Source organism: Seriola aureovittata, chromosome 9 (genome assembly GCF_021018895.1).
Source record: "Seriola aureovittata isolate HTS-2021-v1 ecotype China chromosome 9, ASM2101889v1, whole genome shotgun sequence".
In the NCBI taxonomy this organism is placed as follows: Eukaryota; Metazoa; Chordata; class Actinopteri; order Carangiformes; family Carangidae; genus Seriola; species Seriola aureovittata.
Window position 1 is genome coordinate 26,016,815 of NC_079372.1, and position 27,818 is coordinate 26,044,632.

A 27,818-nucleotide genomic window follows, 5' to 3' on the forward strand; every position below is an offset into this window, starting at 1 on the left:
AAAAAAAATACTGAATAAAAAGGGAATGGATCGCTGTCCTGAATGTCCCCAGTTTGAATCCAGCTGGAGACGCTTGTTGCATCCTCTTGCATGCATTCACATTATCTTAGGTAATAGAAACATGCACTGACTTTTCCAGAGATTTTAAGACATTATAGCAGTTACTTCAGGGATAATAACTTCACAACCTGGAGACACTTAACACAGCATTTGAAGTGTAAAAAGTAGCTGCTGTAGCTTCCCACTTCCTACATGCACCTTGTATGACAGTAATAAACAGTAATAAAAAGATCAGTTTCATTAGTGCTTCTTTGTCCTCTCACACACAGTGGAAGTGGTACAGCGGCCCACCCAGAGTGGCACTGCAGCCTTACATGGACACACACTTGAGGCTCTAAGTTTAACATCTTATTCATCAACGCTCAGGCAGCCAAAACACACACACACAGCAACAAGCACACACGCTGCTGCGGCTGCAGTGGAGATTGAACCTGGAAAACAAAAGGCAGTGTCAGAATGGAGAGTTTGGATGTCAGAGGGGGGGAGGGAAAAGGTGATGGAAATAGAGAAGGAGAGAGATATGAGGAAAGGAAGAGAGAAGAAAGAGAGAGATAGTGGAACATATAACCCATGTGTCTTGATCCTGGATGTAACCCCGGGGAAATTCAGCAGCACAGCAGAGTTACTGTGCTGTTTTGATTTGATGAATATTCATGATCAGGCAGAGGGAGGGAGGGTGGGGGGCAGGGAGGCAGGGAGGCAGGGAGTCTGGTCCGTGGCAGCATTTTGACGTGTTGCTGCTGCAGCTCGCGTGAAGGGAGAAAAAGAGAGTCTTGCCTGTGCAGCCGAAGCCTGATGTAGCTTATTATTCCTCTGTGCCATAGGCCTCCACTGTCTTCCAGAAAATTTTAAAATCACATTAATAAGCCACACTATTGCACCGGGTGACGACTTCTTTTATTATAATGAACGTTGGCACTGTAGTGAGTCAGTCCCACTTGCAGTACATAAGCCTCTTTCTGTCCATTTTCTGCCACTCATCCAGGCGTAGGTCCTGGTGGCAGGAGGCTAAGCAGGTACCCCAGGCATCCTTCTTCCTCACCACATCCTCTAGCTCACCCTTGGTGAGCTGTACGCAGGCCAGATGAAATATATGTAATCCCTTAAGCATGTTCGGGATGTGCCCTGGTGTCTTCACACAAAGCAGTGGCAAAGCATGAGAGTGTTTCTCTTCGTGCATCAAAGGGTTAAATAATGCATTTTTGTAGTTCTATTGAGGAGATTTCAAAATATTGTGATATATATTGTGTATCGTGATATAGCCTAAAAACATTGCAATATTTTATCAACTATATTGCCCAGCCCTACCTCGATTGATGAACAAGACCACAGGATGCCATCCTCCATTTTTCCAGCACACTACCAGGCAACCTGGGGACTTGGCACTTCACCGCTTCAGTAGACACTGACTGTTGTGGCCTAATAAAGTCAGCAGAACCACATCATCCACAAAGGGAATGCACTAAACTGAATGCTGACTTGCCAAACGTGTTAGCATTTGTGATAGCCTGGTTCCAGTCCTCTGAACTGTTGCCCACATCTTAGATTTGTTCAGCAAGTCAAACAGATCTGGGGTGTTTTTGGCCCCAGTTACACAAACAATTGACCAGTCAGAAACTAATAGGTTGGAATAATAATAGGGACATCATCATCTAACATAGTAAGCTAGCTCAGAACATTTATTTAAAAATTAAAATCAACATATTTTGTTGAGCTGTGAAAAACTTAAAGCAACTGCTTGCACCGTTTCCATGTCAACTAAAAATGACATCAGCCGTACGGATACGTCACTTGCCACTGATTGGTTAAGGCAAAACAAAACAAAATAACCCCTCCTCTGAAGAAAAAGTTGGATAGCATGATGAATGGCTAAATGAAAAAGTAAAACGAAACTGCGTTTCAATCTAATATTAATTCTAAAAATGTGTATTAAGACTCATCTGAGAATAGTCCCCAAAAAAGAACTAAAACCTCCTGTTTGAGAAATGTTTGTTAGGAAATTTATTAAACATTGTAGACGCTGATGTCCACACACCAGAGGACACTACAGAGAATTGTAAGGATTTACAAAGTAGGAGCCAATGGGCTTGGGGTTCAGGGCCAAATACAGATTTGGGAAGTCAGAATGTATTGAGAGACAGACTGATATATTGTTGGTTTTGGCTGTTGACAATAAGACAAATATAGAATAACTCAGCCTTTTTCTTTAGATATGTAAATTTGTCCATTTTGTGTCCTGCTCTAGAGCTGTGTTCCTGAAAAAAAGTCATGTGTACGACCACTGTTTTCTCTTCTTTCTCTTTTCACTGCATTAACAACCATAAATATTGATGACATCTCTCCCTGTGTCTCCCCCTCGTTCTCTCTCTCTGTCTCACACATCTTGGCAGTAATATATTCCTCACGTGGCAGTGCATTAATAGAAAATTTGATGCTGTCAATTTTCTCTCCTTTTTTTGCTACTCTTCCTTTCTATTTCCTTCCTTCCCTTACTCCCCATATACTCACCTTTTCTCTCCTCTTTTACCCTACTTCCTCGCCCCTCTTCTTTCTATTCTTCCACCCTGAATTAAGCTCCTTCCTCACTCTCTTTCTGCCCCCCCTTCCAGTTTATTTCTGTACCCCTTGTCCTCTTCTTTCCTGTATTCTCCCTCCTCACCCCCTCCTCTCCCTTTTTCCTCATCTATCCTTCCTGCTTTATTTATCCACTGTTTAAAAGCTTTGTTTACATTGAGTAGCAAAGCAGGAAATAGAGTGACACTGTTATACTGCCATGAATAGTCTTGTTGCACGGTCGAGGTGGTTGGATTAGGTATAGAGTGACTTTCAGACTGAAAATCAGGGTTTGTATCATGTCTTTTAATATTGATATTGGTTTCTCTAAACCATGACCTTAACTAATTCACCAATTGCAGATTTGCACTTACAATACCAACAGTGTGCTGTATAAATTAGAAGGATTATAATTCAAAATTTCAAAAAACCACGTTTGAATATGTGGAAACTGACAAATCACTTGAATTGATTCAAACTACACACCTAATCCAACTCCTCAAATGTATTTTTGTGGTCACTTGTCATCAGATAGTTTTACCTTTAGCAATAATTTCTGTATTGTTATCTAACAGAACATCAATAGTCTACAATACTGACAGGTCAACAGAGCATGCAGTAGGTGAGCTGGATCAAGCTCTCAGCATGCTCACTTGGGAAACATTGGTCTCCAATTGCCATTGTTGTTGTGCACATACTGTGCAAGTAGCGGGAGCCATCATTGCTCTGCGATACTTTTGTAGGCGCTGTGGACAAATGTATAACAAGCACAAGGGAGGGCTGCTAGAGAAGACAAAGCAGGAAAAGCTGCATGTGAGGGTTATTTGTTGAAAACTTTTACAGTGGCTGCAGGTCACCGTTGTACAGCACCTGTGCTGTTTTGATTCCTCAGTGGTTATATGATTATTGGTGTATTTTTGAAGGAGGCGAGTAAAAGGAGACCACATGAACATTGTGTAGACCACAAGGTTTCAAAATTCGAGAGGATTACAGATCAAATATTTAAAGACTAATTTATCATCAGGCTGAAAAGCAGTGTTTTTCTGCCCCCTCTGGCTGATTTTAAGCCTGTTTCACCTTTGACCGCATGGTGTGATGAGAAGTGCTTGTTGCACCTATAACCACACCCACAGGGTCTCAGAGTACGCCCATGTATCACTGCAGTAAAGTTAAATCCACTGGAGGTCAACAAGAACCAGATTTTCAGATTGCGCTAAGTTACTTGACACATTCCACATGTTTTTCAGCGTTTCAGACTACAACATTTTGACTTCCTTCTTTCAGGTGGCTGTAACCTCCCTGCCTTTGCCCTGGTCAAAGATGGAGTTCCCCGACGACTTCCTATTGGCCGAGCTGGGCCACCTGCAGCTCTACAACGACTCGCTATTCCAGAACAACTTCACCGGTACCTACAACGAGACCGACGCCTTACTGCCAACGGGGGTGAAGGTCACCATTGTGGTTGTCTATATGATCGTCTGCGTCATCGGCCTTGTGGGAAACTTCCTGGTCATGTATGTCATCATAAGGTAAGACAAACAAAGGTCTGATATAATGGATGTATGTGAGATTTCAGTTCCAGTTTAGCGACAGCTCATTTTCAGTCATTCCTACAAATCAAAGGATTTACAATCAGGAAGGATGATACGACCACTGTTGCTATAGCAATCCAAACCAACGGGACAAAATACTTTAATACATCTATAAATCATCCAGTCTAAACATATAACAAGGACTTTAGATCTTTTCAGTTGTTTTTAGATGATGTGAGGATTCAGTTTTATTCAAGTCACAGCTCAGTGTCACTCGTGCAGCAATGCGTCTCTCAGAGGCTCAGTTGCTGTCACCACAGTCTGTTGATGCTGATGCTGAATTATTAGTCCATAAATCAATTCACCGATTAAAAGGATATTATTCAGTGCCAATCTTGACAGTCAGTTAAGTCATTTATCACATAAAATCACCCTTATCTCATATGATTTATCACCTAAATTCACTCTTTCCTATGTGTCTTTTCACTGTAACCTGAATATGTTTGTACTCTGGGATCCTCTGATGGGCAACTGTCTTTTTTGACATTTTTAGCCCAGCGCTTCTCAACCTGCTGGTTTCTGAGAGGTTGCAATATAAATATCATATGCAACAAATTTGATTATTTTTTTAATACTTCCCCTTTTCTTGGAATTATTGAATATTTTTACATCATCAGGCTTCTAAAAGGTACTCGGATGAATTCTCATTCAGCCAGTGATGAGTTGCTGCAGCTACATGAAATGAATGTATTAAAGATTATGATAAATTGAAGCATTGGAGGACATCAGGCTCCTTCAAATAAATTTCTCTAACATTGACTACTCAAGGTGATCTTTCAAAGCACTCAAGCCGCCCTCAGCATGCAGCTCCATGTGTCTGTCTGTGTGTGTGTGTGTGTGTGTGTGTGTGTGTGTGTGTGTACACATGCCCAATTGCGTAGATATTTTTGTAGAAAGCCTCGCAGGCAACTGTCTGGTCATGTGTGTGTCATGTGTGCTACTGTGTGTGTGTGTGTGTGTGTGTGTGTGTGTGTGTGTGTGTGTGTGTGTGTGTGTGTGTGAGAGAATGTGTGTGTGTGTGCGCACATAGTATCCCCCTGTGAATTTGATTGAAACAAGTGTAGGTGGACATGTGGGTGTTGTGTGAGCTTGTGTACGTGTGCAGTCATGGTTGGCCTGGTGGGCAGCCGCTGTCTGCTCATGCATGTCATGTTGAACCAGGAGACTGTGTATGTGTTTGTGTGTCGGTGACTTTGTTATTGTTGGGACACTTTGCAGTTCTTTTGCTCTGTATTAAAGCTGAATGTTTGTTTGCTCAAGACAGACGTCAGACTGCATCAAGCGCCGTGCAACACATGACTGAAAGCTCTGTCCTTGCTCCTGATTTTCAGACATAGAAAACATGGTGGTGTGGGAAGTGTTGTCTATTTTCCTCCTATACTGTCATATAAAATCAGTTTCTGAAGAAGCACACGGGCTCCATGCAGTAATAGAATGCTCCATTGCTCTTTGTCAAAGACCCCCCCCCCCTCCAAGTCTGTGAACAAAAAAAAAATCCCCTCATTTGGTGTTTTGATGATGGTGGTGGGGAGCACTTTGCTCCAAAATCTCTCATAGGTCATCAGTTGGTGTGAGAGCCAGTGACTGTGAAGGCCATAGAATATGTTTCACATTTTTCCAAGCCATTCAGTGACCCCTTGTGCTCTCAAATGGAGGCATCAGCAATCATATGTTATTGTATGTAATGGTGGTGTTCCATTAAAGGTTGTATATATGAGATTTTAAACGGTAATATAGCAGCAAACAACTATTTTCTATGTAAAGAGATAGTGGATTACTGGCGTCCTGAGCAGAGAACAAAGTCACACCCATCTATGTGTGTTGTAATCTGAGTTTCTCTGGTCATTGTTTTGATATCCGGTCTGACACCGCGTGCATGTTAGTGCATATGAATCCCTCCCTGTTAAACCACTGGTCCTCCCCGCATTTATAAACACACAGGGACAGCCCACATGAGAGATGGCACAGTGCAGTACACAGCATTCAGGTGAAAGCCACCTTCCAGAGTTTCCTCCACTGAAGAGGCTAAAAAGACAAAGAAAGAGATAAAACCAGAGCACAAGCGGACTGGCCATTGGGACTACAGGCTTAAATCCTGGTCGGCCGGTAGATCATTAAAAACATCCAAAAGGTTTTTAAAGTTTTCACCGGCTCCGTCCGCCAGCATTGAATTGGTTTGGCTTTTCTCCTCAATGCGTAAATTACTTGACGTCTACATAATTTGACATAGCTGTTTTCATAAGTAACGGCTAGAGATGTTGTTTTACATCTAAAAAACTGAGCTTGTTAGATTTGTAGGCTTGTGAGTTCTATAAAGATACTCTGTTTTTCTTAGACAGTTTATAGGATTTTAATTGACCCACTGTGGCTTCCACCACAGCTGCACATTTTCTTTTCAATTACTTCTTCTGAGATCAAGTATACTTCTATATTGCTCACAGATTCCCATATGGCACAACAGATTGAACAGCCAACAAGTAGCATCATGATATTAATTTTGTTCCTTGGCTTCCTCCTGCGCGATATGAAGTTCTATATAAAACACTGCAAAGCACTAGACAGCTGATTCGAAGCAGTTAAAGTTTCTACTGCAATGGAACAAGCAAGCAATCACAGTGACAGTTTCACTCCAGATGTGTGTTATGAGAATAATTATTCATAGTCCTGAGACACATCTGGTCCCGCAGATCTAAGAATACTGCAATTAAACATATTAAACTTCACTCAGAGTACTGCATGCAGTTTTCTGTAACTATTGAATGTTCGATTAAGACAGCAGCTCATGTTAATGCTGCACTGGAGTCATGAAGTGTCAAGGAAATGATTACATGTTGTAAATGTGTGTGTGTGTGTGTGTGTGTGTGTGTGTGTGTGGTCTGTTACCCCCTATGCCTCTTTTACAGATAATTACTATCCTTGTTACACTTCTTATTCTCACTCTGACATGCATGTAGTTGTGCACTGTGTATTGTTAACTGTGAATTATTCCACCTGTTTCCACACCTTTATTCACACATTAAACATGCCCAAATATGTACACACACACACACACACACACACACACACACACACTCTTGTTAGCCTCTAATCCTCCAGCAAAAGCCTCCGTGGTGAATTTTTGTTGATCTTAAATACAGTAGGTAGAAGAGTGAGGAGAGCAGAAAGTCAGAAGTCAAAGAGATTGTTTTGATATAAATGTAATTTTTCATAAATATCAGTCACTTAGAATAAGACTTTGTATACTCGCGTTCACTTTTAGAATTTTGAAACACATTATTTTAGATGTATTATGTATATGTTTGTGTGTTGACCAATGTAGTTAAAAGCCATGCTGCACTGTGTATTTTTACCACATGTAATTTTTCCTACGCGGCCAGTCAGAGATGTTTTAGTAGGTAAACATCATAATACGTGTGACTATTTTTTATTTCCTGTCATTTATAGTTGTTTGCTTCAAAATATGGCCTTTGTGTTTGTTTTGACAAACATATATAGTTTGTGTCAAGTTAGAGATACAACCTACGACACTCCTCATTACCTTTAGTTCTCCTCATTTGACCAAAACGTCAAACAGCCCTTAGCTAGTAAACCGTGTTTACTGTGATTTTTAACAGAGCAACGTGGCAAATGTAACAAGCAGATAAGATAGGGAACACAGAGTCAGTCTCCATAGGTCATCTGTGCAGCAGGATATTATGACCCATTGTTACGTTTTCTTCTTAGGCAACATCTAGCAACTATAGTAATTATGAGAGGAGTGAAAGTCAGGAGATGTGTTGTATAAAGATCGACAAAGTCCACATCAGGAGGAGGTTGTGGTGGATGGATGGGTCAACGAAATATGACACAGGAGAGCGGTGTTGGATTCCCATGTGAAAGTAGCAGTTTATATTGTTACTTTTATCATGACCGTTTTACAACCTTAACAGCATTGTTATTATTGTAACCATGACAATGAAGATTGTCTAACATTATGGAACGAAGAACTTTTAACCCAAACCACAACCTTTTCCCTAAAACACTTCAAGTCCTGACTGTTTATTATTGTAACCATGGTGATGAAGGTCCAGTACGCCATTGTTGGTACACTCCGCATGTTATCAAATCACAGCCTTAAAGTCAAATCTTAAAACTGAGTGTGTGTTTTTACACCACCTTACAAGATATGCACGTGCATTATCACTCCTCAGGTGAATGACAGTGACTGTCAGAGGCTCCTTAAAGAGCTGAGAAGCTTTAAAGAATAATCTCAGACTGAGTGTAAGTCAGAGCATCAGCCGAGCGCTTTGAATTTAAAGATGCCCAATTATCCAAAAGACTTAAAGAATGGGGCCCAGGATGTAGCAGGTGCAGGAGCCGAGGCCCCATAGCAGTCAGCTCAATTATTCATGACGAGAAGCTACGGAGAGAAATAGAAAATAAGAAAAAAAGTTAAAACAACAGACTAATGTAAATTAAGTCTGTTTTCACCAGATGTGACATTTAGGTGCAGTTTTTAAGAAATACTCACAGCTCAGAAAAGTCTGAGTCGTTCTTTTGCAGTAGATGGGAAGTGGTGACATTTAACCTAAACATATACAAACACACACACACACACACACACACACACACACACACACAACACACACACACACACACACACACCTTTTACTGCTACAGAGTTGAACATGAAGGGCAAAACTGTAAAACTGCATTAGTTACTATCTTTCTATCTTTTGCCAAGAGACGGTAGAAAACATCAGCAGCATCTGTGACGTCACTCACAGGTGTTTGGTTTGATGCTGTTTTATGTCACCATATTCATAAGTTACTAAGGTTATAACATCTTAATATGGCAGCATGGTGAAGATGAGGAGGGTGAAGCAACTAACAACAGCTTACCATGACATTAACCATGGCATTAACATCCGTCTCAGGTGAACCAATCACAAGTGGACAGCTCTAAGTTTAGGGATGAATGCACCCAAGATGCATTGAGGATGCATTTGAGATCCGATCACTCAGACCACATTCGGAACTGTGGCCACATTGAAGCACCGCCTACTGTCCTCTGACACAGTCTGATTAGTCCCAACAGTTTCATAATGAACCGAAAATACACAATATTTTAGTATTTCAAGTGGCTAAAAACTTTCATTGCAGAGCTGTGTGCAGAGTATTGATTCGCTCGACCCCTCCTCACCCCGCTCCCTTTCCTCTCGCTCTCTCACACAAACAAACACATTGACCGCGGACCCGTCTGTTGTAGTCGAACCGGCTAAAAACAACAACAAATACGTGTTTATTTGTATATAAAGCGGGGAAGTGAGATCTAATCACAAGTGGTCACTCGATAGGCGTGCGGAGACGCATTTTAAAACCAGGTGTGAACTGACGTACTGAGAGCTGACCATTTGTGATCGGATCATAATGCCAGGTCTGAACAGAGACTGAGAGACCCATCGATTGTGCAAATGTACCCCAAAGTGTACCTCCGCTTGACACTGTCACACTCACAATGGACAGAGAAATCATCTTCTTTATTCCACACATCTTCCTCGTCAAGTATGTCACCTGCATTACCCATGATGTAACTGAACTCGAGGAGCGAGCAACTGAAGTCTGGCAAGCACATTTCCTATGCAGTAGCACTAACCAAAACTGGCAATTACACTTTGATGTGTAAAAGTCTATGAAGTTCCCTTTTAACACAGCCTGATTTATATATCTGGGCATGTTATTTAGGCAGACTGCTCCACAAAAGGGAAGTGAAATAGTTAAAATTCTTGTTCCATTATGATTAAATAATTCAATCTGTGGAGCACTCTTTGAAGGCCACATTCAAGAGACATCTCGGACCTGATGCAGGATGGTGGAGCTCGGCAAAACACAATCCCATCCTTCAGAGTGTATTGCACAATTTTTTCTCTGCACCAAATCTTGTGAATGTGACAGAGCAGTGGGTGGTAAAATGCTCACTCAATAGAGGAAAGGGCTTTAAAGAGCCAATTTACTCAAACAATGATCACAGAACAGGATCCTGCCACCAAATGTCTCAGCATCCAAAATATCATTCTGCATCTGTGAAGAATATTCAGGTAGAATATTCTGTTTTTCTTACCGTTTTGAATCTGAAAAAAACTGTCCACATTGGTAACATGACAAAATAAAGTTAAAACTGTGACCCTGCTGACTGAAATAATTTTTATAATAAAGACTGATGATTTGGAGAGTCATACTTTTTGTTTATTATCATGACTCTGATGATGATTATTCTCTGTGTGAGAGCTTCTGTAGCTCAGTCACTCTTTGAGCCAGATGGAAATACGTGACATTCAACCAACACAAACAAAAAGACACACTTGTTGTGTCATTTCTGTAAAATGTCTCCCTTGTGGTGGTGTAGCTAGGAGAGACGGACTCGTGCGTCTTGTGTGTCAGGTGTGATGGAGGGAGCTGGGGCAGTGGGAGGGTGCACGGCATCTTGAGCGAGCAGCAGAAAGACAAAGAAAGACGACACAGAGGAACTCTGGGATTTGTTCAGCGGGGAAGTTCATTTAGTTTCTTAAGAGACAGAGATTGAGCTTACTGGCTGTGACGTGATTCCTTTGTTCCTTGCAAATAAAAAAATGCAAGTTAATGTGTAGCTTTATCAGTCTGATTTAGCCAAATCAAGTGGCCATTCTCCAAAATAAGAGTCTTTTTAAATACCAGGCTGCTCAGCATTAGTGAAGAGATGCTGTGTTGTTCAGTTCAATTTCCTGACAAGAACATAATCAACAGTATCACTGTTTGTAACATTTGATAATATTTCGAGCATTTCTGAGTTCTACTGCAAGCGTGATAGGCTCCATGCTTTCAGTAATATTGCATTTAAGCAGCAAAGCTTCCTGTAATAATTCCCCTGGAAATAAGAAATGTAGCAACAACTCTGATGGTGCTGGACTCATCCTGACTGTGGCCTCGTGGTTCACAGCGATGTCACTGTAGAAACTGTGAAACTATGTGCAACAGTTTATTTCCTGTGCAGAAAAGCATCCAGGTTATGGCACATGAGAAGATTATATTGTTTGCTGCTGTGAAAGGAAAGGAGCTGTCATTTTAAATTTGTTTGGTCAGTGTGAGACAGTTTCTGAAAGAGGATGTTTCAAGCCCAGTGTGAGTGTTGACAACAGTGTGAGACTGAAGGAGACAGAGCTGAGCTCTGACAGGGGGCCGTTTGGATGTCAGGAGTTGGCGCTCAGCTCTTGTGAACTCCAGCCCAACATAACCTCAGATTACAATCGACAATAGCAAACAATTGTTTTTCTGTGAATGGACGCAAAATCCCATCCCTGAATGTCAGACACGCTACACTCCCATCCACCACCTGAACTTCAACACTCTTAACTTTTCTCTACATGAGAGACACACTGCATCCTGCATTAACAGCGAACGTTGGCACTGGATGTGAATCACAAGGGGCAGAATCAGATTAGTCACATGTAGGTTTGTTACCGGGACAGAGAAACTTACACACAACTACCAGGCTGGACATACAGCTCTTCGTTTGTCTAACTGAATTCATATTAGCTTCATCATACTGCGGATCTTTTCTCCCCATCTCTTAAGCCGCGGTTATGTGAAGAAGTGATCACTCCAAAGCCAGTATGGACTGGAGTAATAATAACAGCGACCCATAACTCTCACGGTACGTTAGTCTTGTGCGTGCTGAAAAATATTCCAAACCTATCCATTAAATATTTATTGCCGTTTCATGAAGGGATTCCAGCTCATCTGCAGCATCGTCAGCAGCTCTTCTGCATTTTATATATCTGTTTGTCTCATCATTTCCACTGGTAGAAAGTGAAATGAGGAAGTTCTGTGAGCTGTCCTCGCTTCACACCAGAGCGTCCTGCTGGCTGAAACATTAGCTGAACGTCGTCCTCAGCAGCAGCAGCTTTGTGATCTCTTGGGAACACACAATTTGTGTGAAGCCCAGTTTAAACCGGGTCACTCCTTTTAAATAATCTCAGAATTTGTGTGTGAATTACACTGTAATTACTGTACATCTACAAGAGGTACATATAAAGACAGAGTTGTTCCGATTGCGATAGTATCAGAAATGATTGGGAATCGACGGGTATCCAACACCACGTGATTTATTAATAAAATTCATAGTTTCACAACCAGATAAAACAACAGTTTTACTGTAAATCAGTTCTTCTTCGCCGATCTAAAACAGTAACCTGCATAAGAACTTGTTCTGCGCAGTTACTGGGAGAAACAGTTTCCACTTTAGCCGTTAGCTGAGGTGATGAATAGGCGGACACACATCTCTACAGGTACATGCAACCGATATGCAGATATAGCGCACATCATCACACACACACACACACACACACACACGCACACACACACACACAGGTAATTTGCTCAAATATAAAAGTTAAATTGACTTTTTGAGAGAAGGAAGAAAAAGTTATGTGTTGTTCAAGTTTACTTCAGTGAATTATCATGTAAATGCCAGAGCTAAGGACATAATGGAAGCAGAAGCAGCAGACAGTGGTTGTCCAATCCACGTCCTCCTTGTAAACAAAAACCAATAACCGATAAAAGGAGCAGAGCAAATGCCATTGAGTGGCTTTAACTGAGGTTGTGTTGAGCCTTTTTGCTTCCCCACACATGCTTTATAAGCACTTTCCCTGACAGCGCTGTGAGCTCGGTGTGTTTTCAGTTCTCAGCGCTGTCAGAGAACAGCAGAGAGAGAGAGAGAGAGAGAGAGAGTTTTAACTTTGGACAGCAGAGCACTGCAGTGCAGGCGTGTTTTCAGCTCATAGCAACAACAAGAGCCACGAGCAGGGATTCCTGCGAGCATCTGTTGAGTGCTACAGGCTACAAAAACAAGAAGGTGGACCACAGGGAGGGAGAAACATTACGCTGAATTCAGCACAGAGAGGCCAGGAGAAAAAGAGAGAGGAGAGGATGGCAGACTGAAGCTGTGTGGAGCTGTTCAGATGGAGCAGTTTTTTTTTTTTTTTGTGACGGAAAAAGTGGTGCCTGGAGGGATTTTTGTAAAGGAAAAGGGTTTCTGTTTCCATAACAACAGACTGATCTACGCTGTGCATTTTAGGACATCATCATCCCTCAGCATCAGCTCTGAAGCATCAAAAGGACGAGTTCCTTAGAGCAAAACAACATCAGGCTATGGAAAAAGAAGGAGAAGAAAAAAAAAAACATATTGTCCAAAGTAAGGTGTCGGACAACAGTACCAACAAACAGGTCCGGGAACAAACAGGCTGAGGAAGTATCTGGTGAATCTTCCACCTCTCAAGTAAAGCTGTTTTCTGCTGGTAACAACAGAGCAAGGGAGCAAAAGTGCCTCCAAGTTCAAAACTAAGTGCTTCCAAAAAGTTAAATTCTCATTCAATTTCTGCACAGACAGTGTTAGGGGACTGACAGTTCGAAGGCTAGGGTGACTATGAGTCCTAGTTGCACATATAGGATAAAAAACTCAGTAGTGCAATTGTGTGTACATCTGCGGTTAAGTAAAAAAAGTCAACTACAACTCCCAAGAAGAATTTCAGAAGAGACCAATCGTAGAGCTTAAAATTTTGTTGTATACTTTGCAAATAGCAAGCTGAAGGTAAATATTGCACCTTCAAGTACAATTAGTCGAGTAATTGATAAGTTGCATGACAGAAAAGTAATCACAAACTAGTGGGAGTGAAGATGGAATACAAATCAGGGGACACTGGACGTCTAAAAGGGACGTTACTACATTACTGTGTCATGTATATAAACTGTGAAGAAACACCTTTTATATGAAGAAAACAATCCGTCCTCCATCCTGAATGACCATACAGGTAGTTTTTTTCAATCCTGTGATACCACTCATAGGAGTATCTCCCTAAATAGTGTCCCGACGACGGCAGGCGGATGGGACCTCAGTTGTCATGGTTAGAATACGAGAAACACGCGCACCAAGAGCAGCTTACCTACCTTTGTTGCCATGGTTGCTATAATAACGGTCATCTTTGTTGTCATGGTTACAATATGATTAACTTTGTTGAATGGCCATGGAGAACAGAAACAACCTAAACTGCTACTTTCACACAGGAATTGGACACCGCTCTCCTGTGTCATACTCCTGTGTTTTGTTGACCCATTCATCCAACCGAATCTCCTCCTAACATGGACTTTGTCTCTCTTTATACTACGTTACTGCATTTCCTTTGCTCCTGTCATAATTACTACGGCCACTAGACGTCACCTAACAACAAAACGTAGCTGTGGTTCATAATAAACTGCTGCACAAATTATCTAATTTTACAGGGGGAGAATGTCCATGTTCTCAGTTTTATCTGTTTAATGTATTTGCCGAATTACATCATATTGAAAATCCCAGTAAAAACAAGTTACTAGCTAAGGGCTGTTTAGCGTAGCGGTCTCTGTAAGTAGGACATTAGGAGAATTGAAGGTAATGAGTTTTGCAGGTTGTATCTCGAACTTGGCACAAACTATATACGTTTGTCAACCCAAACAGCAAGTGTTTTTACAGGACAGTCTCGAATAAAACCAAGCCACAACGAAAAAGCCACACGCTTCTTGACTTGATCAGACTTAGCCAGGATCCCCACCCTGGCAAAGGAAGAGTTAAGGAGTGAGGAAGGGATGAAGCAGCGATTGGAAAAACTCAGAGAAGGAGAGGGGCAACAGGTACAGACGAGGGGATGTCAGGTAAATCTCGACTGTCCCTGGAGAGCAGTGTAGAACACACCTGAGCCAGTTAGGGGCTGTATGCTGATTGGCTCAGTGGTCAAAACAAAAGCTGGATGTTGCTGTTTTTTTTTTATTTTTATTTTTTTTGAATCCCGAAATCGAAAAATGTATGTATGAATTTGACACTAAGGAAGAGTTTATTTTCTCATTCTCTGTTCCCTGTACACATTGTGTAAACTGTGTTAGGGAACTAAGGGAGGGAAACAATTATTCTGCTTTTCTTTGCTTACTATCATAAAATATTCTCATAAATATTAATTTATGCTGAAGCATTGTTTGGTTACCTAATGCTTGTGTTCTTGTGTGTGCAGCGAAAAAAAAAAAACGTCTTCTCGACCTTAGTTCCCTGAAAAATTAGACCGACCAGAATTTTAATCAGAGAGCGTGGGGTCAGTTTGTTTCAGTTTGTGTCAGTTTTGACCATCTGCTGTGGAGCAGAGCTGGCATTTGAACAGCTCTTTTGGAAGCAGAGAGTATAATTAGGTTGTGACTGGACTCTCAGATGCTCTGAGTTGCCCAGTTATCTGGATCTCTGGTTGTAAACAGGCTGCAGGTCTGTGAACCGATGGACAGTTTTTTCCTGTTTGTTTACTCTGAAGAGAAATCCACTCAGGGAAGTGTGTGTGTGTGTGTGTGTGTGTGTGTGTGTGTGTGTGTGTGTGTGTGTGTGTGTGGGGGGGGGGGGTTCAGGGCTGTTATACTGCGTTTTTTAAATTTTTTTTTTAGTGAAACCAGAGAGAGGTCAATAAACAGTGACAAAGGTGCAGAGAAAAGGGGAGAAAAATAAACAGCAAAGAGAAAGATATGAAATGAAAGATTGAAGAGAGAGAGAGCATCCAATGTCACATTATCTGATGTCCTCTCATTTTTCATCTGCTCTTTGGTTCATTGTACTAATCAGAATGTGTGTGTGTGTGTGTGTGTGTGTGTGTAATCTACATTCAGTGACAGTCATTATCATCCTCCTGATGAAGTCTGTTTATTCATTAGTCTGTTCCTTCATCCATCACAGAGATTTATCTGCAGCATCACTACATGATTTTGACAAAATTTGGGGAATAATGCGTCAGGACACATAAACTGATTATTGATACACCAATCAGTGTGTGTGCACATGTTTTAATATTAACAATTTGGTGAATACACTTATTCACTTTCCTTCTGAGAGAAGTTTGACATCAATCTTATCCTTTTTAAATTGTCGTGCAGTAACGTGTTCTGTAATGGCTACAGAACTGTATTGCGTCGATTTAGCACTTCCCTTGTGAAGGGACACAACCAGACATGTCATCTTTGTTATTCCACACTTCTACTCTGCAATTAAACTCAACTCGATTCACTTGAGTGTACAGACTCAGGTGTGTTATGCTAGTAGTGGCTAATGTAGCCTCGAACGACTAGCCTCAGGCATAGATGAGTAGCAGGCTACAGCAGTCTGGTGAGCTCACTAAGGCATAGGTTATATTCACTTGCGGGGAGATGGATTGATGATGATGATGGTGTGAATTTGTATGTGTGTATGTGTGCCTTTTCATGTGTTTCTTCTGTGTTCATACTGAGTGGAACTGAGCTGGAAATAATTTATTAGCACAAAAAAAAGCTTTCAACACAACAGTTAATATAATGATCTTATCAAAATCAAAACAGACAGCTTGTTTGTAGCTTGTGGTGCTGATGTTGGTGTGTGTGGTGTTTCTTTTTGTACATGTTGTTGTTGTTGTGTGTTTGTCAGCCTTTTTGTGTGTGTGTGTGTGTGTGTGTGTGTGTGTGTGTGTGTGTGTGTGCCACAGGGAAATGACTGCGCCTTCCTCCTTCCTAATGACTACGGTGAATTATGAGACCATTTACTCTGCACTGCAAATTAATCCCTCGTACCCAGAACAGAGGGTGTCTGCATGTGTGTGCGTGTTTGTGTGTGTAACAGACACCAATTATAGCTGCTTGTCACATGACTTCTCTGTCTCTGTGACACGGACACACGCTCATTTTTCAGGTCATGTACACTCTTTATGTCCTTCATGTAGCTCCTCTCTGTGTCTTGCTTCCTCTCTACCTTTCTTCCATTATCTCTCTTTTGTTATTCATTTTTTAATTTCACTTCACTTTACTGGCATTAATGATCGAACAGCCAAAAGTGTCTACACACAGCTGAATTGAATAGGCCTATATATGATATATTACTCTTTTACATTGTCTAGGATTGTGTAAATTAAGCCTGAATAGTAAATTGAGTCACCAACTGGGTCAAGCTTCATAAACGCTGTATCCTACATTTGCCACAATGCAACTCAATGGTGTCTTTCATTAGACTTATTTTAATTAGTTTTATTAATGTCTCTTTGCCTCCAGTCTTTGTGTTAAGATAGAACAGGTTCCTTACCTATTTCAAAGATTTCTCATCCAAAAGGAATGTAAAAAACAGAAAAAAAAATTAAATGTAAATGTAGAAATGAAAAAAAGCTGTGTCTACATAGCTGTACAGGTTTTTGTAAGCCTGTCTACAGAAATAACTCTTAAACTGGCATTTTACTTTAAAAGGGTGGTTTGTAAGTTTTCTCAGCTGTAGCTGTGGTAAATTTAATTATATTTTATAATGAAAAAAAAAAAAAACTGACTTAAGGTGTCACAGTAATGCTGGCAATTATACTGATACCCAATCCTGTGCATTTAGTGAGTGTGGTATCGGAGGCTTTTTTGCAACCACAAAGTGGCATTACAGCCGTATGGCTTTTGAAACTCTGAAACTCAAACGAACAATGTTCTTTGAAAGCACTCTGAAAACTGCAAGGTCGTGTTGTGATACAATATGTTGCAGCCAAAAATCAAATCCTCCCTTAGAGCAGGTGTGAAAGCTTCACTCTGTCAAAAGAGTTTCGCTGAGTTGATTACAGCGCAGTTTTAGACTGACAGCATGGTTTTGAGAAGGACAATGGCTCCGTCTGTTGTTGTCTCCCCTGTATTTCACAGATGCTTTGGATACTGCTGCAGCATGACTAAGCACCTTGGAGAGTGAGTTTACAGCACTGTATTTAGGAAGATGTAATTGTACACATATATGAAGGAATTAAGCTATTCTCACATGGATTTTTAATTCAATGAAAATCTTTTCTGGATCCTCTGGCTTGGTTAGTCACTCATGAAAGTGATCTCCTCACTTTTTTGTTTATGTGATAGTGTGAAACACATTTTATATATATTTTCATTGTATGTTTTATGGATTTTTTTCTATTTGTCAGGCAACTTAAATTTGACAGAACTTTACACACAACACAGTTGATCATGTTTTTGCTGGAACAAAAGAAAAGAGACAAAACACAATAGAGGAGAAAGTATATATATAAAGCTATGTTTCATCAACATTAACTTGATTCACAGTTCAGCTCTTATTCTCTCCATCACAAAACTGACCAATAGTTTATTTACCCTATATATTTCTTCTGCATTTATACACATTCAATCAATTTATCAAAATTGTTTGTTCTTTCAATATGAATGTTGATATAACACAAAAAAAAAACCATGTCAAAATGAAAAGTTGACCCTTTGTGTTGTCAAAGCAATGCACTGTTTGCTTAGAGACCTGAAACTTGATATGGTTACGTTATGATAGATAATGTTGTATTTCCATCTTCACTGCAAAGAGTGCTGTGCTTTACTACATTGTCTTCGATTGATGCTTGTTAGGATAATACTAACTGTAAATTAAATTAAAGCAGTAAAGTAGAGCAGTCTGTGTGTTGCTTCAAATACAAAACCCAGGGGAAATAAAAAAAAGCACAGCAAGCACATGCTGCTGCTCGTTAAACTTGCTGCTGTGAACATGCGGTAATAATATCTACATTTTAATCAGCTTCGTTCTTTTGTCTGAATGGTGGCTGTACAGTTTGACCATCCAGACGCTGTAACAGTGGAGGGGGCTAAAGTAGGATTTTGAAAAGTTAGGGGGTCATGCGATTCTATCATTGGCAGAAATTGTTCTCTTGGCAGCATCAGGGGAAATAACAACCTTCCATGGCAGAAATGAAACAGCCCATTTCTTTTTGCACCTGTTGGTGTTCCACAGTGCTTTTGGTCGATGTTTGGAGGCAGTCCCTGCAGACAATCTGCCTCCAGTCACCTGCACCCATACCACAACACTGTTCATTTTAACTGCTCTAGTTGCAACTTTGATAGAGGCTGATAACTGTCTGCCTCTCTCACGCTCCTACTTTTTTTCTTCTGAGTAATGTGAAGTCAGCCCAGGCAAGAAGTCTGTAATATTTCCTCAGAAACTTTTCTGGAGGGCGATCATGTGATTAAACTGAGGAACATGAGACACATGACTCTACTTCAAGCCTGGTTTTAAGTCAGTCATTCATGTGTCAGATGCTCTTCGCATTAGAGACATTTTTTTTATTTTTTTTTTTTTTAGAGAAGCTGATGAATATAAGTCCAAAAACAAGAAGCTTCAAAATTATAGTTCAGTCTGAATCTGTGTCCTGTGGCTTCTTTGTGTTAAACTCTCTGCTGTCCTGAAAGCAGCAGGTACTTAATGCCCCTCATATCCTTGACTGTCACCAGGTGATTAAAGATTTCAATATGAGACTGACTTTGAGAACAATTGCAGAACCTAATGAGTAATGAAGGTGAGAGAATCTTTCTGCATCGGTGATGACACCTGTGTCATTGAGGAAAGACTAAATTTAAAGTGATCTCCTTCCCATCACTTAGATGTGAGGATTTGTTAAACGGCAAACTCACTAGCTGAGATGAAATGCTGCTGTGTGGATTGAGTGATGAACACAAACACCTTAAACTCATTTAAACTGGTTTAAATGCTGAAACTTTGCCTCCAACTTGTATGATCCGAAGTGACTGAAATCCATGAGATCATTAGAGAGAGGCTTGATGATGTTGACGAAATCCGGTTTGTATACTCCTCTATACACATTCTCTTCATGATCTACTTATTTCAATACACATTTTATTACTATTTTATGCTTTCTAAACTTTTTGCCTTCATAATATTTAATGCGTCACAGTTAAACGCACAGTACAAGACAATTTCTGCTCTCAATCAAAACAATAACAAAAGACGGCATAGAGAGACGTCATGAAATACCGTGGGATCATTGGAGTTGTCTGCACCAAGCTTCTCCCGGTTTTGATTCCTTCAGTGTCAGTCGTTCAGGAAATTAAACAGAACCTGTGATTATAATCGTTAAAACAAAGAATAAAGCAGTTTCACATTTAAAGTCAGTGTTTCGCCGATGGGAAGGATTGGGAGCTGAGATTGCTGCCAACCTTTGTTTCGATTGTTTATCTGATAACTTATGAAACAGATGTTCAGGAGTTAGTTAGTTTTACCAGCAGCTGAATTATCCTCAGAGGTGTCATCCTCTCCATAACAAATGGACCAGGGGATTAAAACTGGTAGAAACAGTGTAGAAAGCAGTTTCCCTTCTAAATTCAGTAATTCACCAATACAGTTCAGCGGAGACAGGACGCCTTGTAGTGGATGGAAGCTGAGCTGCCTAACATTTGTTTTTTTTATCTGATAACTTGAGATCCAGATGTCTGATGACTGAAATCCTTCATCTGGTTAAAATATGTTGTTGAAAATGACATAGGTGTAAAAATGTGACTGAAAACTGGACTGAAATTAATTTTGAGCTTCTGGCAGACAACCACAACACTGACGTCAGTGACAGGCAACCAAATGAAACGGACCGTTACCTTGATTAAAATCACTGATTTCTCATGCTTTGACAATTGACTGTTCCAGATGGTTAGGTGTAAAACTTTGTACAGATTTAGGTTTCTTTCCTCTTCCTGGTGATGTGTGAGTGCCTCTGCGGGACCTGCTGGCTTTTAAAGGTCGTTCCACTGACTTGTTCCTGTGTATCGAAATGTGATAAAAGCCTCCATTGAATAAGGCATCTGCTCATCCTCAGTGTGGATGCAGTTAATGAGAATTAAACCATCACTCTGACATTAATGAGAAACCAGAGAGGTACAGTAACGGTCTAGATTCATTTTTATTTTGCCTTTTTTGACTCGTTTCTCTGTGGCTCCTGTTCTGCTTGTGCATGATATTGAAGTTTGATTGTGGACAATATGGTTTAAAATCAAGTAAATTCATTGACTCATTGATTCACCTTATATAATTTGTCATTATAATTACATTATTATCCTTTTCCTTCTTCTCTCCTACATGTCTTTAGTAAAAAAAAAAAAAAAAATGGAGGATTTGCTAAAACTGGCAAAATCTCATTTGCTTTTTCTTTCTTGATTCTCTTCTCAGCCCTGTCTCTGCCTCTCCTCTCTCACCATATGTTTCTCTCTTTCTCTGGCTGGTTTAACAGTGTAATGTAATCAGAGTGGGGTCATTATCTCAATCTGTGTTGAAGTGGATTTTAACAAACCATTTTTCGACAGTGGATTTTATTAAAATGGTTCCACACAGCCAGCGAGAATAAGAGGTCAAGTTTTACACCAGAATTTTCTCCGCTGCAGATTTTTTTTTTACCATGTTTCAAAACAAATGTCATATCTTGTTATAGTTTAGTCTAACATTGTTCTGTGTGCTGCTGAAGCTGACAGACAGGTGGCAATTAAAAGGTAAAATCTGAATAAAATAAAAGAATGGAGAAACATAAGGAGTAAAGATGCACAAGGAGTCAATGAATCATATGAAAATGATCATGATCATCAGTCACCAGATCACAACTCAAATGAACACCTGTGGGAGATTTTAAGACGGCAGACAGTTATCTCGCCCACCATCATGAAGATGAGGGAATATGAATATGTTTTAATCCCTCCAGGAGATTTACAGAGACTCTGAGAATCTATGATAAGAAGCACTGAAGTTGAGAATTAACGTTCCGACAAGTCCTCCAACCTGAACAACCATATAATGCAGACTGTACCGGCAGCAGCGTAGTTACCGTTGTCGCCATGGTTACTATAATCACGGTCATGGCTTGGTTAGGTTTATGCACAAAAACTAAAATAAAATAATGACTTCCCCAACGTTAGACGTCTTTGCTGTCATGGTTACAATAATAACAACGTTGTTAACTTTGTCGAATGGTTATGGATATTCATCCACTACATCCACTACAACCTCCTCTTAACATGGATGCTCTTTATACTACATCACCGCACTTTTCACTTTTCACCTTTCACCTGTCATGAGTAAAACAGTGATTGTACAAGAGGTGAAATGACCCAATTTATAACACTGTCTCCCACATATGATATTTCTTTCTACTTAATTGTTTTGCCAATAACATTTTCTGGGAAGCCTCATGGCCGGCTGATTTTTTTATTGACTGGCAGTGTTTTTTTCCCCAAGACCACACAGTGTTTAAGTCAGTGTTGATTCTTTTTTAACCAAGATTACTGTCTTTCCCCTCTGCTTAAAGCGGCATAAACAATATTTGACATGTTTTACAAAGTGAAAACAATAAGACAATGTGAACAAATTCAGAGTGATGAAACTACAGAGAATTCATCTTTATAGAGCTTTATAACGGGTTTCCACTCATTATGAAACAAAGAGAGAGAATGAACCAAAGACTGTTATAGTTCACTGTCACAGCATCACTTTCAGCAGCAAAAAGGTGCGCCACACCTGCCCAGCACCAGACCACAGAAAGACTCAGTCAGGAGTCATGTGGTGAACACAGTGGAGCATTTAACTGCTACAGAGTCAGGAGGTGGTGGATACCAAAAACTGAGCTAAAAGACACTCAATATTGTGCATGTTTGATAGGTGGTTAGAAATATGTCTCCACATGAAAGCTAGTGTTGCTCTGTAGCTGCTAGATGTGTACATAAGTGACAAGTTTGCCATAAATGTCGATGATATGTTAGTTCTGTGTTCACAGCTTATCTCCAGTAGAGGTTTAACTGAATGTTTTCACCTGCATAAACATAACCACAAACAAGTGAATCATGTCGTACCACAAGCAAAACAAATGAAATATGTCATCAGTGAAAGTTTTGCATTTATGCTCATTAAAAAGGTTTTCGTATTGTGTTGATAAAAATATAATCAAAATATAATCTAGGCAGTGCTGTATTTATTTTAAATCATATTAGCTTTTTTCAAATTAGTACTACACACATGTTTTTAGAGACACTGTTGGTCACACTCCTCTTGGCTTTGCTGTGTACTTTCATCTTTGTGGACACATCTGGTGACCCTCAGCCTGTCAGCATAGGCATAGAAATGTTGGAGATGTTATTGTGTTTTAATAGTTTATTTTTCACCAATGCGCTCCTTGCTCTGATTATCAAAGGTCTGCATGACTTTGCCATTTAACCACATGTGTGCACAGTTAAAACATTATTAAAAGTTCTTAATAATATTTATTTGAAATGTTGCACTGGTCTGGTTAAATATAAAATATTTATTAAAGACTGATTAGTCTAAATTCTTATTCTCAGTAGAGAAGCCATATTTCAGAATAAATGCATCTCTGTATCCAGAGATAATCAAAATACCTTCCATAAATCATTTTTGAAATATTAAAGTATTCATTTTAAGCTGCGTTGCCAAACTCTGGCATAAGCTTTTGCTGTACTGAGCTGGAGCGCTTTAAACATTTAGACACTCAGTCGGCCTGTTATTCAATCATACACACACACAATACATTCACTCGTTTTTTCTGTGCAAGTCTGAGACAGAATGGGGCTACACACAAAATACTAAACAATATGCCTGGAATTTGAAGAAAGCACCACACTCTAACACAATAATAGATTTTTTCTCTTTTAGGAAAAAATTGTAGTCATTCCAAATATTGTCCATATGTACAAATACATACGTATATATATATATATATATATATAGAGAGAGAGAGAGAAGGAAGATGGTAGGAATCATGTCTATACTGTAGCTGATTTCCTGTTAAGACCTGATCAGATGGAGACTTAGAGGTGAATGAATAGAGGCAGGAGCAGCCCTTCTTTTTGGTCCTCGGCCCCTCATGCATTTTCATGCTTTGATCTTCATCGTCATCTTCATCTCTGCACTTCTCTCACTCTGCTCTCTTTTCTTCTCTCTTCCATCTTTTCTTCCACTGCTAATGGGTGCTATATGGACTTTATGTACCCATACAAGACTTTTTCTAAATCTGTGTTGACTTTTGCCCTTCATTACATAGTTAATATATTTCTGTAATATCTGATGGACAGAAGAGGAACAAACACTAAGATCTAGTGTATTTGTTGGTACCAGATGGTGACTTCCCTGAGATCCATGGCAACAACTGAAAGAGCTGGAAACAATGAATAGTAATGTTCCTCATGCAAAGTGCACCCAGTCCACCTCCTACTGTGAATACGCTGCTCTGGTGCTCAGATAATTTGGAGACATTAGCAAACTTGCCAACTTGTTGCTCTTGAATTTCGCACTTTGCCTTCTCATACTCAGTTCTCAACAACGAGAAAACAGCAAGATGCCATGTGAAGGCAAACTGGAGGGAATCCCAGTTCTCTGTGTAAAGTTGATCCTGAAACTTTTTCATCCTAAAGTGGCAATCTCAAAGACTTTCATTTGAATGAGTCACTATGAGAAAGGTAACACAATGGTGATTGAGCTTGTGATCCACTGTTGAAATTATATAGAAGTCCTTGTGTTTTACAGTTTTATTGGTAACGTGTGGCTCAAAAACAAAAAACAGGTAGCAAAACAGGTTGCTACCTTTACAAAATGTTCTGATTATCTCCTCCTGTAGGAGTTTGTGTAAACTTGAGGCTGACAATCATCAAATCCAGATCCTGTTGGATTCCTGTGGGACTGATTGTGTTTTCTGGGTTGAGCCTGGACATGACAAACCAAGCCTTTGTGAGGAATTTACATGTTGTTTTGATGTGATGCAACAGTGTCATCTGGCATTCGTTTTATATGCAGGATCAAGATGTGTGTATATAAATGGAAACCATGTCAGTATTAATTATGTAATTCCAATTCCTTAGTGATACCACAAAAAAGAAAAAACCATTATCACTCTACCAGTTAGATACAGTGTTTAGACCTATACTGAGATCCTTTTGGTAGAAACTTTCTAGTATTCAACATGGCAGGAAATTAACCAGGACTGGAGTAGAATTGATTTGGGATCAGGAGGATTGGCAACATCAAACCTCACAGGACAGAAAGAAATGAATCAGGATCACCGTTAAGTTGATATAATATAATATAATATAATATGACCCCATGATCAAATGTTAGACTGACTCTGTGAACAGTTTAATTGTGTTGACAATATGACGTAGCAGTCAGCCAAACATCCAGCTCACTAATATTAGATGATGAACATATAATACACCTTCTCTTGCATGACATACGCTATAGTTAAGATCGGATCTTCAAGCACTTAAAAATGTATATAAATTTCAACCAGACTGTGCAAAATTCATCATTGGAGGAAAAAAAAAAAGTGGTGGAGCATCATTCGGGTGCATGTGTTTTACTACTTGAATTTGCTGTCATTCTAATTAATTGTTCGTTTCTGTTCTGTAGATACATGAAAGTAATATAACATTTGCTGAGTGTCTTTTTTCACTTTACACTTTGCCATTTCTTGCATCCAAGCTGTCTGAAAAAACTCATCCATCCAGAAAGCATTAGAGACGGATTGAAATCTGAGGAGCTGAAATGAGAAGGCTTTACTCCATCCACATCAATAAGTGATCAGTGGAGATTAACCTCTACAGCTGTGATAATTGCAGCTCAAGTGAGCCTGAAATTAAAGTAAGATTTACATTAGCACTCTTTCTCCGTGCCTCATTGAAGTGACAGAAGAAAGCAGGTCCAGCGATATCAACGTGTACGAGTGTAATGTGCTGCTGTAGCGTTTATCTGATCCCGGATGAAGGCAACCACTGAATGATCTGAGTAGGCGAGAGAGAAGCAGTAGATTTAGAGCCTAAAAAAGATGGAAATACCGCGTAGTACATCATGCAGATCACATGTGTTTGTGTTAGTCGGATGATTGTTACTGTAATTGTTGAAGGTGCTAATGGTTACACATATAATTTTAAACAAAAGTGAATAATTTCCTATAAGGATAGGATATGTGAGGTGAATTGCAAATGGGACCTAAATCAAAAATAGCATCTCCAAATAATGGGGAGCCTTTAAATGTGTTGTCCTAGTCTTTTTTTGCAGATTCACACAGAATGTGTCTTTTAGTGCAAATATAGTTCCTAAAATGTGGGATTGTTTTCCATTATTGTCACTGAAAAATTTCCTGTTTGAGGAGATTAATTAATTGGTCTCAGAACAGATGGAACACAGAGTGAGACGATGGTGGTGCTTGGCCAGAAACATCTGGTGCGTATGACGGAGCAACATGTGGTTTGACAGCGATGTATCATTTCTTCACGCCGGCATTAGATTGGACTCAAATGTGAGGCAACACACACACACACACACACACACACACACACACACACAGGACACAGTCTTGGTGGGGTTAACGACGTGTGCAGTCATCCCTGCTCTGAGCCTCTGTGAGCCATTTCCCTTAATGAGGATCTCAGATGGGGAAACGGAGCCAGACCATTTACCATCATCACGTCTAATTTCTGCTCTGCCCTGCCAGAACATGGCACCGCTTCTACCCCTGATCACGCCGTTTACCGGCAGGCCCCCGGACTTTCACTTGATTTTTAACAATGGGGGGGGCTAGGCTGATTTTTGAACAGGGAGCGTTTCATTTGCATTACAGTAAGGAGCGGTGTGGGGTTTGATGGTGAATGGTGACATTTGGTGGTGATCTATGCAGTTTGTTTTTTTATGAGCAGGGCCGGTTGTAGGTGACATCATCCCAGAGCTGAAAGGTCTGAGGTGAGAGGTGACCAAAAGAAAAACCACATCAAAGCTATTGTGTCCTTTAAGAGGACGGTGACAAGTACAGTGCAGACAATTCGAGATGGCAAATAAGTTTAAGTAATTTATTTCCAAAAAAAAAAAAAAAAGATTTAGGTCCAGTAAAAACAAAAGTAACAATAAACAAAAGGACATCTGCCATCTGGTCTGCCAGAGCGAGAGAAGCTACTTTAAGAGTTAGTAGGGAGAGAGAGATACTGCACAAAACTGTGAGCATTTCCAGAGCCAGGTGCATAAATGTAGCCAATCAGAAAACACTTATATGCATTTTTTTTCAATGTTTATATGTAGTTTTTACCAGATAAGAAAACGGTCTTAATTACAAACTGCTGCATAAATTCTTTGGAAAAAGTACATGAATACATTTTATTGTGTTGTTTATCTTTCTGCCTTTTGAAAATATTACTTTTTATATTGTGTTCACTTGCATTACGCTCACAGGATGTTGCTTTGTGACTCTAAACTTCTCATTAGCTTTCACTGATGCTGCCTTACACCCTCAGCGTCTCTAATTTTAGAAATATTGGAATTCATTAAAATCTCATCAGTGGTATTTGTGTGACTGCGTGACATTAAAAAGGAGGACAAACAAAGAAAAATAAATCAGACTGCAGTCAGCCTGTAATTTCATCCTGTGGAGGACACAAAGAGACTGAAATCTTGGAAGTTGCAGAAATGAAAGCAAGAGAGGAAACTGTAACACAACAAGGTTAATGAGAGGAAAGGGTCAAGAAGAACTGGAGACGAGAGCTGAAGTGAGAGGAAGAAGGAGAGAGAGAGACAGATGAGTGGATTTGTGGCCAACGGCTTAATTGGGTACTTGTTGATAAGCAGGCGAGCTAAAGAGGGTCTGCAGAGTGGCCTGACATGCAGCACGTCCCTTACTGTTCGACAGTGACAAAGAAACATATAGCAGAGACAGAAAGAGATGGAAGATAATTAAAAAGAAAGGGTGTGAATTTAAATGTCTCAAGAGGGAAGGTTAG

General features: G+C 40.0%; 1 protein-coding gene across 2 annotated transcripts in view; it reads left to right on the forward strand.

Annotated features, from left to right (window-relative positions):
- Positions 1-27,818, forward strand: part of oprl1 (opiate receptor-like 1) — a 93,380-nt gene that overhangs the window by 7,803 nt on the left and 57,759 nt on the right. For both annotated transcript variants that reach the window (XM_056385280.1, XM_056385279.1), the window contains exon 2: positions 3,898-4,142. In XM_056385280.1, the coding sequence (XP_056241255.1) occupies positions 3,934-4,142 (209 nt within the window). In that variant the 5' untranslated portion in view covers positions 3,898-3,933. The remainder of the gene's footprint in view (positions 1-3,897; positions 4,143-27,818) is intronic.